This window comes from Bidens hawaiensis, unplaced genomic scaffold (genome assembly GCF_021521415.1).
Source record: "Bidens hawaiensis isolate Kalapana, Puna unplaced genomic scaffold, B.hawaiensis_p1.1 tig00019332_1, whole genome shotgun sequence".
Taxonomy (NCBI): domain Eukaryota; kingdom Viridiplantae; phylum Streptophyta; class Magnoliopsida; order Asterales; family Asteraceae; genus Bidens; species Bidens hawaiensis.
The window spans coordinates 49,981-68,424 of NW_027492935.1; the positions used below are offsets into that span (position 1 = coordinate 49,981).

The window sequence follows — 18,444 nt, forward strand, 5'->3', positions numbered from 1 at the left end:
ATATTTTCAAATGTTTTTGTAAACCCACACGATGGGCCGAAGCATGTGGATCATCCGATGATAAAAGTAATTATGGTCAGGAACATAATTATCAAAGTTCTCGCATGAAAATCATGTTATGTGCAATTGTGTGTCATAATATATAACCGAAAGTAGTTTTGTGTAACGGTACAAATGATAAGATGATAAGAACATGGTGGATACGCCGCTGATACATCCTATATATAAATGCCCTTATCAGATTTTCATTTGGAGCGTTGCTTCGGCTACGCAAAGTTCCATGTTATGAAAAATTTATCTAAATGTTTTTCCTAAAAATTTAATTATTTTAAACATTGTTTTGTTTTAGTTTTCTCTAATTTCAGGACGAAATTCACAAAAGTAGGGGATACTGTAACATCTCGGATTTTTCGTATTTGAATTCGTATTCGTTTACCCGACTCGGGAATATATTTCGAATCTTTCGTATTAAGAAAAACTTGTATTTATTAGTATTTAACTTGGTTTATCTAATTTTATATTTTTAGTTAATGCTTTTTTACAAGATCCAAGAGTATGCTTTTTTTTTTTTTTTTTGTGATATATACCAAAGAGAGCATGTGGTTTGGAAGTTGTTAGAAAGTTGAGGGGCATTTTGAAAAGTAATAGCGTCGATGTTTTCTTTTCTTTTATTTTCTTTTCTTTCACACCCCCGAAGAAGAAGAAGAGAAAGAAAGATGAGTAGTAATAATAATAATAATAATAATAATAATAATAATAATAAGATCTCACATCGGAGATCGTTAGGGTTCTTGTTCATACTTTCCCTTCAATTTCTCTCAGGTTCCTTCCTTTCGATTTGATTTTTTTTATCTGTGACTGTGTGTTAGGAATTGTGATCAATTTGACTTTTATGTTTATTAAGTGTTAGGAATTGTGTCTGATTTGGTTATCATCTGTTACTTTTATTACTCCATTAGTCATATCTTGATCTGCCTTGTGATTGTTTTCAGGCTGCTTAAACTTATTAGCCAAACAAGGTTTTTTAATGTATATAGACATGAATTCGATATCATCTTTTAGCTTTTCTGTTAGCAAACGTTTATGTGTCCGATGGAGTCAAGTTATCTGATTGTGAATTGCACTTTTCTGGTATAGGGTATGCTATTGAGGTATAACTGGCTCTGGTTATTTTTTACTATTACTTATTGTACCCATTTTTAGTATAGGATATGGTGATATGCTTTAATCGATGGTTTTAGCCTTGAATTTTAATTTGGTTATTTGTATCCGTGACTGTGTGTTGTTTTAAATTGTGATCTGCTATGTGTTCTAGTATTATTTGACTTATGCATATCTTGTGTATGAGCTAGGTAGGATTGATTGAATTGTGTCTGATTTGGTCATGATCTGTTGCTATGTGTTTTATTACTCATTACGTGTGGCTTGCTTTAGGAATTATAGGGTTAGGAAATCAGACATTGGGGGATTTCATGTGTTGATCTGCCTTGTATTTCTTTTGAGGCTGCTTAAAGTTATTAAGCAAACGAGGTTTGAAGTATGTAGTGAAAATATGTATATAGAAATGAATAATGATTTCGATATCATCTTCTAGTTTTTCTGTTAGGACTAACTAAGGAACCGTCTTTTTGTCGTTCTGTCAAGTAGTCCTGTGTTTGGTTTAAAATGGTGTGCCTGATGTGCTTTTGAGTCAATGTTGGTTAAAGTTAAGGTTTGTAGGGACGGATTTGTAAAAACAACAAAAGGGGTAAGAAATGATGAAAGGTTTACTTGATAAAATGGCTTATATCTAGGGGCCACTTTATAGAATAGTAACAAACTTTCACCATTGCACCAATTAAGTTACTGAAACTTTTTTTGTTTCAGTTATGTTACTCACAAACTTTTTTTGTCTCAATTAGGTTACCCACAAATTTTTTTTGTCTCATTTAGATCTCTCAAGTTTCACCTATGTACTAATTATACGGTTTTTATCATTTAGGTAGATAATTATGCTGACGTGACATATTTTTCATTTAAAAAATTTTGTAAACGGTGATGTGGACCGATGATATGGAATTTAAAATTAGTGACATGGATTTTTATTAATTAAAGAAATTGACAAATTAAAAAAAAAACATGTTTTTTTATTATTAATATATAAAAAAATTACGTTTGTTTGTTTCGTACACCACATTTCAATTTTGTTATTATTAGAAATACTCTTTTTATTAAGATACTTTTAGTTTTTAAATTTCATACACTAATTAACTTTTTATCATTTAAGCTTAAACGTATGGTTAAAATTCTAAAAAAAATAAATTAAATTTATCTAACATTAATTTAGTCAAATGATATAATAATTAGCCGTTCAAAAAAATGATATAATAATTCAAAAAAAAAGATAACAAGAAATTCATCATATAATTTAATTGAGACAAAATAAATAAACGTTTGTGAGTAATCTAATTGAGACAAAAAAAGTTTGTAAGTAATCTAATTTAAACAAATAAAGTTAGAGTAACCAAATTGGTACAATGGTTAAAGTTTATTACTATTCTATGAATCCCTTATATTTATAACAGACAAGAGAGATGCAACTCCCTGTTGTAAATAAAGTTTATTTTAGTGATTTTGTTATATAAGAAAGTTTCTATACCTCGCATTATTTTTTCGATATTTGATCTTATTTTTATTTTCGCTCCTATGTAGTTAATATTGGCGATATATCAGTGGGATATCGGTGATATGTCGGTTATCGATCTACCAGCAAAATATCAGGTCAAATATCGGCCAGAATACCCGTACCGAAGTAACCGAACTACCGGTATTCTCAGGTGATATTTTAACCGATATTGACTGATATTTTGATGCCTTGGTTGATGTGGACTCAGGAACATTTCATGGCTTACGATCAGATCATGTTTCAATTATTGACACTTTTGACTTTTGATATTACTATTAATATTATATATGTTTACATTTTTATACATGTGTATATATATATATATATATATATTCTACATTATATAAAAATTATCGATATCCCACCGCGATAACAGATATCTCAAATATCAGTCCTTGACCGGCTTTTGATTTTTTACCGCATTAACTGGCATATATTTTCAGTATTTCCAGAATGAAATAAAGTTTTATAGGTGGTTTGCAGCAGAACCTTTGAGGGATTCATGGATTAACTAAAGAAGTTTAGTAAAGAACATAAAGTAGCATGAAATAAAAGATGCTTAGTTTATATAATGTCTATCCATCCCTCATTAAATTTCTTTCTATAGTAATTATGTACAACTTTTATAACTTAGAAATTATGATTAGAAGGATTATTATTTGCTTCGCAATGCGTGTGCAAACATTTATGTGTCCGATGGAGTCAAGTTACCAGATTGTGAATTGGCATTTTTAGTATAGGATATGCTATTGAGGTATAACTGAGCTCCGGCTATTATTTATCATTACTTATTGTGCTCGTTTTTGTCTTGTTTGCTAAGTTCAATGATTTGCTATATCTGTTAGGAATGATTGAATTGTATTTGATTTGATCATGATATGTTGCTATGTGTTTTATTACTCATTAGGTGTGTGTTTGCTTTAGAAATTAGGGTTAGGAAATGAGACAATAGAGGAGCCAGTGAAACTTGCTTGTGTAGGCTATTTCATATGTTGATCTGCCTTGTATTTGTTTTGAGGCTGCTTAAAGTTATTAGGCAAACAAGGTTTTAAGTATGTAGCGAAAGTAGGTATATGGGGATGAGTTCGATATCATTTTTAAGTTTTACTGTTAGGACTAAGGAACAATCATTTTTTCTTTCCGTCAGGTAGTCCTGTACTTGATTAAAAATTTTGGGTCAAATTTGGTTAAAATTAGGGTTTGTAGGATACTAATATGTAAAAAGAACTAAAGGGGTGAAGAAATTGTGAATGGTTTACTTGATGAAAAGATAGACAGATATGTGTAGCGGATCAGGGAGATGCAACCTTTAGTTGTAAAATAAAGCTTATTTTAGTGATTTGACACAACAATGTGTCATAGAAACAAGTTTGTATACCAAGTATTATTTTGTCGATATTTTTTCGTATTTCAGTTTTTCATGCTTTTGGAAAGAATTATAGATAGCAAATATTCACGGCACATAAAATAAAGTTTTATAATTGAGGAATTAGTGAAAGAAGCTTTTACCAGAGAACATAAAGTAGCACTAACTAAAGGATGCTTAGTTTAAATGATGTTCATCTATCCCTCATTAGATTTATCCTTCTATACTAATCTTAATCTTGTGCAACTCTTATTGTGAGTCTTAACTGTTCCAGTTTTGGATACAAGCATTTCTAAGTTTGCTGGCCCAACTTAGAACTAAAAGGCTTATTACTGGTTGCTTCCCAAATGCGTGTGCACACATTCTTTTGTCTGTTGGAGTCAAGTTACCGTTTTGTAAATTGCTTCATTTTAGTGTATCCTATTGAGTTATAACTGAACTCCAAGTATTTTTTTTTATCATTCCTTACTGTACCATCGTTTCTTAGCTTGCTATGCTCAATGATTTCTTGTATGCTATATTGTTTCAGGTTTTTCAGACGATTCAAAGCCCCAAGAAGAGAAGAAACAAGAAGCTCATTCGTCTTCAAATAGCATGAGTGGATCTACAATACTCATATTATGCATCGCGGTTGCAACAGTTGTGGGATTATCATTTTTCCTTTTCAGGCTATGGCAAAAGAAGAAACGTGAAGAGCAGTATGCTCGTCTGTTAAAGTTGTTTGAAGAAGATGATGAGCTTGAACTTGAACTTGGTCTTCGGGACTGAGCTGGTTTATATGATGGAGGTAGTTTTTTCTGATACTAACCAATACCTTTTTATATATATATATTTTTTTAGCAAGTGTTCCCAGTTTGACAGTCAATTGGTATTATACTTTTTTTTTTCTTTTAAGTTCATTTATTTAATAAAAGAACGAACATGAACAGATTTTTTTTGTTCATTGAGTTAAACGAGAAACATGAATTTTTTTTTCTCGTTTGTTGATTTATGTTTGCAAACGTTTGTTATGTTCACCAGTTACATTTGTTTAAATTTGTTTGCTTATATATTCATATAAAATTTTAGGACCATTACAATTGGTCTAGTTTTATGAAATTTATATATCGTTCGTTACAGTTTGGTCTAGTTTTATTAATTTTTGACCTAACAGATTAATGTTCACATTTATTTTTAATTGGTGTTCACTTGGTTATGTTTGTTCATCTGCGTTCAGTTATGTCTCCCATTTGTGTTCATTTACATTCTTGAACCATTTATTTATGCTATCAACAAATGAACATAACGGGACACGAACACAAACACACGCATTTTCTTAATGAACGAACATGGACTAGAAAGCCCCACTCGTTGAATTGTACGTGCGCGGTTGTTTGTTTGGTTAAAGTTTAACCAAACGAGCATGAACATGCCCTGCAATAAGCGCCCTATAGTAGAGGCACCACTGGTTTTTGCCTTTTACTGGTCCTATTGGTTAGCACTTAGCAGGGTATTGGTACTTGTGACCTAGGAATTTTTTAGTATTTATTTAGGGTTCCATGATTATGAAATAACTAGACTATTATATCTATCAACACAGGTGTAAATGGCGAAATTCTTGGTGAGAAAGATGTGGTAGCCAAAAATAGAATATGAGGAGGTGATGTAGAGATACATGGTGAGAAGATGTGAATCTTCTTACTCAAATTTGTATTGATATGACCTAGACACTAAACTTGTCTTTCTTATTTCCCTGTCTGTGAAAAGATCATTATTTTGTGTGGTTTATTGCGATATTGAGGTCGATAAAACACTTGTAAATGTTGTTGATGTGATTGAAATGTAATATCAGAATCGATTGGGTGATTATGTTTTACTTCAGTTTTCAAAGCCCCATATTTATACTCTACTATTTTATTAACATACACGTAAATCACGGTTACAAAATCGCCGCGTTCATGGGTGGTGTTTTAGACGATATGGTGTTGCCGTTCCAGGAAGGGATCACACACAATTCCAGAAAAAGAATTAAAATCTTTAATTTATATAATGGAAACTTTTATTTGTAAAAAAATTTAAAAATTATCAGTGGGATGTACATATGTTTATATTGGATTTTCACACTGCTCATGAAACACGAGTGACAATGTACACAATCAAAATCCAAAAGATGATGAATCGAAGAAAGCACAAAAGTACGACATGGGCTTGAATATGATTTGCACGCTGTGTAAAGTCTGATTTTCATGCTCTACTGGTGCACACCTTGCAAATCGTAACTCATGCGCATGACGAGCAATGAAGTAGTGTACATATGGTTTAGAACACGAAGACTAAAGACACTTAAGACATGAGGACTCAACTAGAAATGATCCATGACACTCATGAAAGGCAGCATTATGCAACGTTATACAATCACGTTATATTTTATAGGTCGTTCATATTGTATCACTGTTATGTGTTACTTGACTACAAATACAAAGAATGATGAACATGAAACTTTTATAAGAATCAGTTGAATTTATTAAAGAGTTTTAGAATGAATGGGGCACTCATGGGTATTACCCATGCGCCGGCCAATCCGACACTACCACCTCACATTTACCCTCAAGTACCCACAAACTACAAAACCATTGACATCACCTACCCGCAAGTATTCTAGATTTTATTTATTTATTTAAGTTAAACACAATTTAAACATAAGTTAATTTAGTGGCAAATGATTACCACATGGGCTTGAACTAGCCATCCATACTCACATGGTGGTGGTGGTGTTACCACAAACATTTAAGATGCAAACCGAATAATAGAGGTTTATCAATCAAAAGTATTAAAATATAACATTAAGACATACTTCTATTGGTATTATGGAACTTGATTTAGTTATTAAGTTTTGCTTTATTCCGATGTAGTTTATACCAAAATTTGGGAACTTTCTGTTTTAGCGACGTTTTAGTCTTGCTTGCATATGTGATTAAATCATCCCAGCCAAAGCTAGAAGAAATCTGTTACAATAAGTTCCGTTTAACTAAAGTTATGTTTTGTAAGCCTCTTTTATGAAATGGAATAATTGGGTCCCTATCAAGGTCAACATGCATGCTTGGAAAGCGGACATGGATAGACTATCAACTCGGACAGCCCTTGCAAATCGGAATGTTGTCGTGGGCTCGAAAACCTGTTGTTTTTGTGAAGAATAGAGCGAGCTTCTTTTCACATCATGCTATTTTGCTACTTTAGTTTGGCAATTTGTTAGCAATTGGTGTAATATCTCTCCGATTTTCGCCTTCTCGATCCGACTTGTTTTGAAAGATGACTTCGTTGCGGGTCTTCCATATGCTCCAACAGGCCGTGAGAATGATCCCGTATTTCCCTCCACTTTGAGTCTCTCAGTCTGTTAAATTACCAATTTGACCATTGATATGTTAAATTGTTACATTTAGACGTTAACAAATTTATTTTTTTATTCGGTTTCAGTGCTAATAATCCGACATTGACCAAATTTGCGTCAATTCCCTGTCTCATAACACACTTTTTTTTAATATGAATAATTTGTTGTTATTGGTTTAGTCCTAGTACCACATAGATTATGCCAACAAACTACACGTGGTTATAAATATGTTTATTAATTTATTTATATTTTTGTTACGTTACAATTCTAATTAATACCGACCAAATTCGCGTCTTAACACGACGGGTTGTTACCTAGTTATCAAAAAATCAACCCCTTTAAGCCGAGCTGATAGTTCATAAATATCTTCACACGAGAACTCAATTGATATGAAATGATCACTTTACTATATTAACTTTTAGTAGCTTGTAACATGAATTTTGTAATCAACACTTAATTGACAGACCATGAAACTACGATAACAACAAATATTACGATTCAAAACCATTACCATTAGTATAGTACGTTGAGATCTCAGTGACCGTCTTAACCCTTGTATTGTTAATTGATTAGAGTACAAATAATATCATTATGTTGGAGATTAACTTTTAAAATTACAATATTGAGGTATTAGAGATAGTTTCTTGCCTAAATGTATATACATGCACCAATACACTACTTGTACATGTGGAAATAGAAAGCACTTGAAATCGGAAAAATTGGAAATCTTTAATCCAAAAGGTAACTTGCACGAGAGTGATGGTTAATGCTTAGCATCCATAAGGTCTATAGTTCAAAAGCTGACTTAAATGGGAGTTTCCCACGTGTTTGATGGTGTTTTCGAGTGAGTCGGGTATGGAACGCTAAAATTAGTATGAACAGTTAACATACCGTCTCAAAAAACCTCACTCGGGTATTGAGATAGTAAAACGTTGAAGAAATAAAATAAAAATAAAAGATTTATAAAGAAAAAAAAATTTTTGTTTTGAATGATGTCATCAAGACATCAAGAAACCCCAAATCATGACACAGTTTCGACTTTCTAAAGTCTTGTTCTCTTTAATTTAATTTAATTTGGGGATTTTGACCATCCTTTCTTTCTTTCTTCATTCCCAAACACAAAGATGCATCATCCCAAAACCACACGAAACAACAACACTCCAACAACAACAACAAACTTCTTCTTCTTCTTCTTCATCTCTATACAATACACCTTCAATCTCTAATAACCTAATTTAAACCAATTACCACTTAATAATAATTATATTATAATTAGGGTTACTTACAAAGATGTGATTAACCCCCCATCAATTTCATACTTTCTTTCTATCTAGGGTTTGCTTTTGTGGATATTATTATTGTACGGACGGACGGATGAAGGGAGGCGATCGAACCAAGGTTGTGCTTCGGCACTTGCCCCATAAAATCTCTCAGTCGGCGCTCTTCGACCAAATCGATGCTCGCTTCGCCGGTCGCTACGCCTGGTTTTCCTTTCGCTCCGGAAAGAATAGGTTAGGGCTTTACCTCCATCTTATTATTCCACCTGTTTAGTAGTACACTATGCAATTTTATGCTTTTTTAAAAGTAATTAGGAGGATATGGTTTATTATTTTGATACGGTAAACATATAACTGCCACGCCCAAACCACTTACCAAAGCCAAGTTTCATGTTTCATACTTGTGTTAATTTGGAAGGAAAGTTAAGTTATGTGCATTTAGGGTTTCGTTCTTCATGTGTATTTGAATCTGTGTTGAACCATAACCTTAATTGCCTTGCTAAACACTTGTTTGATAATGTGTGCAGTATAATGACAAAGAACATGATCAATTTTTTAAAATGAGTATATGAGGCTAATTGTTTTATATGTTTTTGACTTGCCATATTTTTAATAACAAAAGAATTTTCCAAATTCTTGGGGAATAAAATTTCAGACGCGACTCTTTTCTAATTTAATTTCCTTTCTTAGTTGATGGGGTCCTATTATTATCTTGTTGTAGTTAACGATATCTCTCGATTTTATTGGTGTTTGACATTGGTAAATGACATCACAATTGACAATAGAGAGAGAGAGAGAGAGAGAGAGCTTGAATCAGCTCTTGGATCTTTAGTTAACTTTACATTACATAGCAAGGTGACATATGACATAATCATCGTATAAACAACCTTCTTAACAGACGTCCCATTATTGGTGTGTATTCATGTAAATGTTGTTACCGTTATACCAAATCTACCTGCTTACTAACGTGGAACCATTGAAAGCAAAACAAGTTGCAGGTTGAGATATGCTAGCTAGATAAATGAAAAATGCAATATTAAGCATATAGCATGCTTGCCTAAGATTGACCAAAAGTCTGTGAAGAGAACACTCACCTTTATGTTGGTTTCTATATTTGTGTTTACGATTTTGTTTTATAGTTTGCTATTGGTTTATCATTTGGATTGCATATGATTGATGGTGAACGATGGAGTTATAGCACATGAGTGTTATCATTAGTTTGTGTTAACTTGACTGGACCAAGTTTCGTGTAGTCAAAATGTTTTTGCTAACTGGTGCATCTGGTATAATAACTTTATATATTTGCAAACGACATTCTTGATTATGTGGTGGCTATACCTTATCCTTATTTGCATTGTTAATCACTAGTTCAATAATTGTGTACCATTATGACAAAGAACATCATCAATAAATCAATAATTTGTGCACCATAATTTGTCGCTAGTTCAAATCTTTTGGGAATAAAATTTCAGGCGTGACTCTTCTTTAATTTCATTTGCTTTGTTAGTTTTCAAGGGTCCCATGGTTATCTTATTGTGCTTAACTGTTCACGACATCTCTCAATTTTATTGGCGTTCATTTTTGGTAAATGACATCACGAGTGACAATAGATAGAGCTTGATACAGCTCTTAGATCTTTAGTTAACTTTACATTACATATCAAGACAGCGCATGTTATCGTCAACGTATAATTTATTAATAACCGTCTTAACGGACGCCCCACTATTGGTGTGATTTAATGCAAATCTTGTTACTGTTGTAACAATTCTACCTGTTTACTAATATGGAACTCTTTCTATATGTTTTCTAGGTTACTGAAAGCATCTCTTTTTTGCATATATTTTTTTTAAACAATTTCTGTTAAACATGTTTGCAGTTTGAAGTGTCAATCCTATTCTAGAGCCTACATTGACTTTAAACAACCAGAGGATGTTATTGAGTTTGCAGAGTTTTTTGATGGCCACGTGTTTGTTAATGAGAAGGGTAATACTGTTACTAACCATATACATTTAACAGTTCAAATGCCGTCATCATCTTTTTCATGTTGATTGATTTTAGTATGCGTTTGTTGACTTGTATTTTTGACTTTTAATATGTGTATTCATTCGTTTTATTAAGTGTTTCTTGGCCTGTAAATGAACCATGCGAACACGAAAGGGGCTCTGTGTTCGTTTGTTTACCTTTAATCGAACAAACGATTTATCACGAACAGGGTTTTCTTAATACTGTTACTAACCATATACATTTAACAGTTCGAATGCCGTCATCATCATTTTCATGTTTATTGATTTTAGTATGCATTTGTTGACTTTTATTTTTGACTTAAGTACTGTTCACGCTTGTTTATGTTCATTCGTTACTAGTATAAATGAATGGTTCATGAACGAATATAACTGAACATAGATGAACAAATATATTTAACATAGCTGAGCAAAGACCAATTAAAATTAAACACAAATATCAATCTGTTGGGCCAAGATCTATAAAACAATTGATACCGTTTCATTCCTCAACTAAATACAATTAGATTAATTGTAATGGGCCTAACAATTGAAAAGAATACATAAACGAACAAACTCAAACTAACGAACATAAACGAACAAACTCAAACTAAGGAACATCATGAACGTATATGAATGATTGTGACATGTGTTCATGTTTGTTTGTTTAACTAAATGAACAAAAGTTTTGTTCATGTTCGTCTGCTTATTAAATAAATGAACATAAATGAATGTCTCGCCGAACGGTTCACTGAAAGTTCGGTTTGTTTATAGACCTTAGTGTTTCATGATTTAATCACAGTATTATTGTGTTTTAGGTACACAATTTAAAACTATTGTGGAGTATGCACCTTCACAACGTGTTCCAAAACAATGGTCTAAGAAAGATGGACGTGAAGGGACCATTGACAAAGGTATCTAGGTGGCTAAAGTGGTTACTCTTGTATGATAATTTTGTCATAAATTATTAATAATTAACTTTTGATTAACATACAGATCCTCAATACCTTGAATTCCTTGAATTACTTGCAAAGCCTGTTGAGAATCTTCCTAGTGCAGAGATACAGTTGGAAAAAAAAGAAGCAGAACGAGCTGGTTAGTCTTAAATAGAGATAAAATCGATCCTTAAAAATGAAAATTGGACTTTACATGGAATTGGGTTAATACAACTTATATTTTTATTTTCGGTTTTCAAGGTGCTGCTAAAGAAGCACCTATAGTTACTCCTTTAATGGATTTTATTCGCCAGAAACGAGCCGCCAAGGGTGCATCTCGGGTATGTTCTATATCTAAAAGCTTAATGTTGCTATCACACTTGTTAACGAACTGAACGAACACGAATGGAGCATGTTCGTGACTTCGTGTACGTTTGTTTAACTTTAATCGAACAAATGAGCAGACACGAATAATTATGCGAAAAAGGGTTTCTTGTTCGTGTTCGTTTGTGAAGAAAATGGCATGTTTTTTGTTTTAAGTTCGTTCGTTAACAGTATAAACGAATTGACATAACTGAACATAGATGAAAGAACATAAGTGAACTAAAATCAGCTAAAAGTAACGTGAAGAATAATGTGTTGGGCCTAAAAGTTATTAAAACGAGACTAAGTTGTAACAGGCTAAAAAAGTTGGAAGGGAATGTATTAATGAAAGTAAACAAAAGAAGTTAAACAAGCCTAAACTGATGAGCATAAATGAACTTTATCAAACAGTTATAAACGAATTTAAATGAACAAACATTTACGAACATAAATGGACAAGTGAGACATATGTTTATGTTAGTTCGTTTATTAGATAAACGAACTTCCTACTGGACAGTTTACTAACTGTTCACTGGATGTACGGTTCGTTTACAAGCCTAGTTGCTATTAGCCGTGAGATAGGAAATGCCGTTGCTTATATTTGGCAAAAAAACATGTGTAAGATCTTTCACATTATCTTGTAGTTTTTGTTGCTTCACGAGTTTTACTCTTTTTGCTTAAAAGTTTCTATGGTAACTGTTATTACCACTATATAAATATATCATGTCACATTTGCACATGCTTTCTTTGTTCTTTGGTAACCTATGTAGAGGGCCTTGGCTAATGGGAAATTGGCAAGGACTAGTGGCGGGCCCTCTTCAAGTTCTACTTCAGCTGCAGTGAAACGTGGTTCTGAAAGGAGGACTTCAACAACCATGGTATGAAACCTACAAGTTGGGATATGACAGTTATAAGTGAAATTTTGGTTAATATCTTGTTTTTCTCATTGGCAGTATGTGCCAAGGGATGCTGGGAAAAGCAGAAGTGGTAAAGAAAAGTCAACCTATGTCCAGATCCAAAACCGTGATGGTCAACAGCTTTCTGAAAAGCCTGCTGGTTCTTCTCTATCTGGAAGTGTAGTATTGGAGGGTATGTGCTTGTCACTGTGTTTATTTTATTCTAAAATTAGTTGTATCTGGGCCAGTAAAAAATCCGAACGGACACGAATGGGGGCATGCTCATGTTTCGTTCAACTAAACTTTAACCGAACACGAACACAAAGTCACGAGCAAATAGGTGAACACATTTTTTGTTCATGTTCATATGTTAAGAAGACGAACATGTTCGTGTTCGTTCATTGAAAATCTGAACAACCACTTCGCAAATGTAAACGAACGCAAGTGAACATGTCTAATACATTAAGTATTCATTAATTTAAATGGTTAACAAGCACATCTAAGTTAGTGTTAGTATGTTCATGATTCATTAAACAAATCCATCATGATTCTACCAAAACAAACACTTCTGTTAATATTCAAACGGACATAAACGAATGATTATAAATAAACAAACATAAATGAACAAATGCAACATGTGTTTATGCTTGTTAGTTTACTTAGATGAACAAAAAATTTCGTTTATTAAATAAATAAACTTCCTGCCGCTCACGAAACATTTGGTTCGTTTATAGGCCTAGTTGTATCAATTAGCCTTACTGCTTTGTTTATGCATTTTCCTTTACAGGTTCTGCTGATACCGGGAAAAAGAAAAATCTGCTATTGAAAGGAAAAGAGAAAGAAATTCCTAATGTAAATATTAAATATATTTTCTTTTTTTTTTCATAAAACTTTGATTAATTTATACATATTTGTTATTTGGATTCCAGATAAACTTATCATCACCTATTAAACTTTTGCATGGTTCTGGTGGTACAAAACAGAACCAGCAACGGGAGGGAAGGGTGATTAGAAGCATACTCGTGAACAAACAAAATCAATCTGAACAGAACCAGCCACCAAACATGGAGAGAAGACCGCCACCTAGGCCTTCCAATGGTTTACCAGATGATAATACTAATGACAGACGTAGTACTAGGAACAAGGACCGACCTGAACGTGGTGTTTGGACTCCCCTTAAGCGGCCTGATGAACCCCTTTCGTCTTCTAGTTCTCAATCCACACAAGTGCCACAAGATTCTGCAGAAGGTACAGTTAAACGAGCTGAGCTGCTTGTGAGCTACATGAGATTGGCTCGCTAAAAGCCGAATCGAGCAAAGGTTTAACTAGCTTGATTCTAAAAATAAGCGTGTTTAATAAATGAGCCCGAACCCGAGCTTCGCTTATTGAGCTCGAGCTGACTCAAGAGCCTGTTAGTTTTATAATTTTTATTTAATGTGTTAAATATATACTCGTATAATAGTAACTGTTAAGTCTGTTATATAAAATCTAGAGTGAACTGCTGTTTTGGTCTCCGGGCTTGGTCAGATTTGGTGTTTTGATCAGTTTTTTTTTGTTTTTTTTTTCACTATAAAAATGTGGTTTTCAAAACTTGTCATTCTGGTCCACTAGACTAATGCTATTCATGAGCTATGTTGATTTTTATGTGATTTGACAAAAATGCCCTTGTTATTAATATATATATATATATATATATATATATATATATATATATATATATATAGGGAAGAGATATTTTGAGAACTTGATGAGTTGTAAGAACTTTAAGAACTCAATTTTGGACCACACATTTGATTAAATGATATGAAATATGTGGCCGAGATTAAATTGAATTAAAAAAATGACTCAGGAGAGAGAATAAGTATTTTTAATGATTACACAAGTTTAAATGATAGTTACACATGTGTAATAAGTCGATTCGGTGTGTAAAAAATACTGTAATTTTTTGTACATTACTTACACTTACGTATTACACATGTGGGAAAAAAAATTCGAAAAAAAAAATTGTTACGTTGAGTTCTTTCGAGTTCTTAAACTCAAAGCGGTTTTCAAAAGAAATCAATTCTATATATATATACACACACACTTATATATCAATTAGTAATTATGTTCTTCGTTTTTTTTGTAAAGAGTATTTTTATCAAATCACATAGGTATCAAATGGTGCTAGTGGATGTGGCGTTAGGCTAGAGGACTTAAATGACAGTTTTGGAAACTACAGTGTTTTTTTGGCGAAAAATTAAAAGCTGATCAAAATAGCAATTCTGACTAAATCCTAAGGACCAAAGCAGCGATTGGCCCTAAAACAAAAAAAAATAACTAGATAATATATATCATTTTATATATTAATTAATAATTATAAATGTATACAAATAAAGTAATAAATAATATACATGCCGGTCCTGAGCCGAGTTTGAGCTTGAAAAAGTGCTCACAAGCTGATCTTGGGCTCGGCTTGGCTCGTTTACACCCCTAAATTCCAATGTCAGCATATGACGTTTAATGCAGAATTAGGAGTAAGGGTCTATACTCTATACGCGTCAGGTTGAGTTGGCCCCCACGAACAGTTTTTGCTTTTTTATGAGTTATGCATTAATTGTGATTGCAAAAACTATAGTGAGGTTGTATTCATTAATGATAGACGTTGTGAGGTTGTATTCATTTATCTTAGTTTTGAATATGATGATTGTGAGGTTGTATTCATTAATGATAGACGTTGGGCGACTTTTAACATGTTGATCCATTTGCACAGTTCCCCCTATAGCTATTTTTCTCATTTAAAAAGGTTCAACAGGAACTCATGGAGAGGTGAAGAATAACCTATCAATTGCAAGGAGTGGGGGACGTGGTGGTTATTTCTCCGTTGATAACGGTTGGTTTATACATTTGATGAAACACACATACATTCTTATATACAACAACAAAAACATGAAGGTTTTTATCATATGATAAGAAAGTGATTTTTAGATGAACATGCAGGCTCCTATAAACATGGTGGTCGGCGTGGTGGACCATCTTACAATGCTAAGGATGCAGATGGCTCTTCAAATTTAAGTGAGGGAAAGCCTTTGAAAAGAGGAGTTTCTGGTTCTCATGAGGTGTGTTTTGATCAAGACCATATTGGTGACTGCATTCCTGATTTCCTAACGATTACTAATTTCTGTAAGACGTGAATATAATGCAGAAACAGGTCTGGTTTCAGAAGTCGAGTTCTGGTTCTTAGTCTTGTCACTAAGGTAAATCTTCTTTCTCATATTTTTTTAAAAACTCAAATAATGTCATACTAAAAAAAATTTATATTAAAGATATTCATTTTCATGAAACTTATAATATACTTTATTATATCCTTCCCCTTCTCAGTACAAACACTCATAATCTATAATATACTTGCATAAAGGAAGGTTATAAATGCCGATAAAATGAAAATGGGTATATTTGATATGATTTTTTGTTAGGCAAATACTAAATATGCAATCTATATACTTTATTTTATCATTTGTAAAATTGTGTTCAACAGCAGTTCTTTTTTACTGGAATCACCTTAAATTTGTTTACTTAGGAATCTACTTGAAGAATAACATTATCATTTTTCTTATTGCTTTTGTGGTCAAGCAAGTAATTTGGTAATGAATAACACACGCCATAAAAATGAAATAATGTCATCGGTATCTTGTTTAAACCAGACCATTAATTACATTAATGTTGGTGATTTGCAGTTGAGTGAAGACATTGATTTTCTAGAAGTATTGGAGGTTGGGAGCCCATGAAATTTTGTTTTTGCAGAAGCAAAAAAGATGATGAAGTAAAGCAGGGTTATTTATGAAACCTTAGGGGTAGAATGGACATTTACCCTAGTTTACAAAGGAACAGGAAGCGGAACAGGAACAAAAGTGATGTGTTTTTATTTTGTTGAATGAAAAAGCAAGTTTCCCGTTAGTTAGTTAATCGGGAGTCTTGCTTGTCCTTCCAGCAAAGCTATGAATGGCTGGTGGTCTTTGTTATATGGCTGAATTTTTATGGCTTTTAAGAGTGAGTGTATGTATATACTATGACCAACCCGGAATTGGTTCCTGATATATGCAAATATAATAGAGAGATATGACCATGTTTCTATGTAATTGTGGTTTGCGGTCTGGATTTTGTTTCATCAAGGAAAGGATGATATTGGTGTTGGTCTTGGCTTTGTCGTTATTTCAAGAGTTATATATATATATATGTGTGTTAAGAACTCGAAAGAACTCAACGTAACAATTTTTTTTTTGAATTTATTTTACACATGTGTAATACGTAAGTGTAAGTGATGTACAAAAAATTATGGTATTTTTTTACACATCGAATCAACTTTTTACACATGTGTAACTAACGTTTAAACTTGTGTAATTATCAAAAATACTTATTTTCTCTCCTCTTCATTTTTTAATTAAATTTAATCTAAACCACATATTTATGGAGAGAAATGAATCTCAACCGTTATTTAAACAAATCAATGGTTCACAATAGAAGATGGCATTTTTGTAAATTTTTTGAACTTTTATGCAGGTGTTTTAGGCATAAAAGGGTAAAAAAGACCATTTTGTGTAGCATAAAATAAGTAACGTCAACAACATCCTTCTTTCACTCTGAAACTGCTCCACAATAATCGTTGTGCGAAATCCTTTTCCCCATGAAATTGATTCACAAAATCGAGCGGTTAAAGATGATTGATTCCGTTTGGGTGATTATAAGAAGTAATCGGTCATCGTTGATACGTACAAAATAGGGTTTGAAGTTTAATTGGGTTTTTTTTCCTGAGATGCTACAGTGAGTGACCGAAGCCCTACACAAGAAATTGAAGGTATGTTGGGTAAATTGTTAGGGTTTGAAGTTTATCGGGTTTTTTTTCTTGATATGCTACAGTGAGTGACCGAAACCCTACGCAAGAAATTGAAGGTATGTTGGGTAAATTGTGTTGTGATTTTTCAATCATAGTATCTTATAAGATAAATAATGCATACCAGTAAAAGTAATTAATCTATAGTTTAGCAAAGTGCCCTACACCATATAATATGTTGACTTTGTGTATTTGATAGCAATAGTTAACTTTTGATAAAATATTTAGTGAAAGCACTCTTGAAACTTAGTTATTGTGTTGTTTTACAAATGTTGAATATGTATTTTTGTGTTGGGTAGTAAGTACTACATGTTGTGGATTATATATCGGTGAAGAACATGAATGTGGTGTAAATTAACATGTTGAGGTTGCAGTATTATTTGGAGGTGATGCTTATTTTTATTTATGTTTCTGTACGTATTGTTGTATGGTGTAGTTAGTGTTAAGTCATGGTTAGGCAAAGGGTACACATCATGTTTGATTGTGTCTTATTAAAAATTAATTGTGATTTATATTTGCTGGTCAAAGTCGTAAATGCTTTCTTTCACAATGTAGGCTAACAATATGTAACCGTATAGAATCCATTGTTTCACTCCCAAATTGCTCATCACTCTTAGCATGAAATGCACCCTGCATATGAAATTGATAAACAAAATCGAAAAATGTAACTACACTTATTCTATTTGCTTGTGTATAAGAAGCAAT

The 18,444-nt window shown here is 32.7% G+C and overlaps 2 protein-coding genes across 3 annotated transcripts; both read left to right on the forward strand.

The window, feature by feature from the left end:
- Nucleotides 1-701: 701 nt before the first annotated feature.
- On the forward strand, nucleotides 702-5,978 carry LOC143558139 (uncharacterized). The gene is made up of 3 exons (XM_077047039.1): nucleotides 702-822; nucleotides 4,561-4,818; nucleotides 5,611-5,978. Exons 1-2 carry the CDS (start codon nucleotides 717-719, stop codon nucleotides 4,797-4,799), a joined length of 345 nt encoding a protein of 114 aa, XP_076903154.1. The 5' UTR covers nucleotides 702-716; the 3' UTR covers nucleotides 4,800-4,818; nucleotides 5,611-5,978.
- A 2,743-nt stretch (nucleotides 5,979-8,721) lies between these two features.
- On the forward strand, nucleotides 8,722-17,034 carry LOC143558143 (regulator of nonsense transcripts UPF3-like). 2 transcript variants are annotated; one of them, XM_077047042.1, is made up of 13 exons: nucleotides 8,722-8,909; nucleotides 10,552-10,658; nucleotides 11,494-11,589; nucleotides 11,672-11,770; nucleotides 11,872-11,951; nucleotides 12,744-12,851; nucleotides 12,927-13,062; nucleotides 13,657-13,721; nucleotides 13,799-14,117; nucleotides 15,655-15,741; nucleotides 15,849-15,967; nucleotides 16,054-16,105; nucleotides 16,586-17,034. In XM_077047042.1, the coding sequence occupies exons 1-12, from the start codon at nucleotides 8,773-8,775 to the stop codon at nucleotides 16,090-16,092; spliced, it is 1,392 nt and encodes a 463-aa protein (XP_076903157.1). In that variant the 5' UTR covers nucleotides 8,722-8,772; the 3' UTR covers nucleotides 16,093-16,105; nucleotides 16,586-17,034. The 2 variants fall into 2 exon arrangements, with proteins under 2 accessions (XP_076903157.1, XP_076903158.1); XM_077047043.1 differs by having other exon boundaries at nucleotides 15,664-15,741.
- The last annotated feature ends 1,410 nt before the right edge of the window (nucleotides 17,035-18,444 follow it).

Bases quoted from the DNA above. Each gene is read 5' to 3' on its own strand.
- LOC143558143 (XM_077047042.1), top strand. From the start codon at position 8,773: ATGAAGGGAGGCGATCGAACCAAGGTTGTGCTTCGGCACTTGCCCCAT. The intron at 8,910-10,551 runs GTTAGGGCTTTA...ACATGTTTGCAG, and splicing joins TTTCGCTCCGGAAAGAATAG to TTTGAAGTGTCAATCCTATT. The intron at 10,659-11,493 runs GTAATACTGTTA...ATTGTGTTTTAG, and splicing joins CGTGTTTGTTAATGAGAAGG to GTACACAATTTAAAACTATT.
- LOC143558139 (XM_077047039.1), top strand. From the start codon at position 717: ATGAGTAGTAATAATAATAATAATAATAATAATAATAATAATAATAAG. The intron at 823-4,560 runs GTTCCTTCCTTT...ATATTGTTTCAG, and splicing joins TTCCCTTCAATTTCTCTCAG to GTTTTTCAGACGATTCAAAG.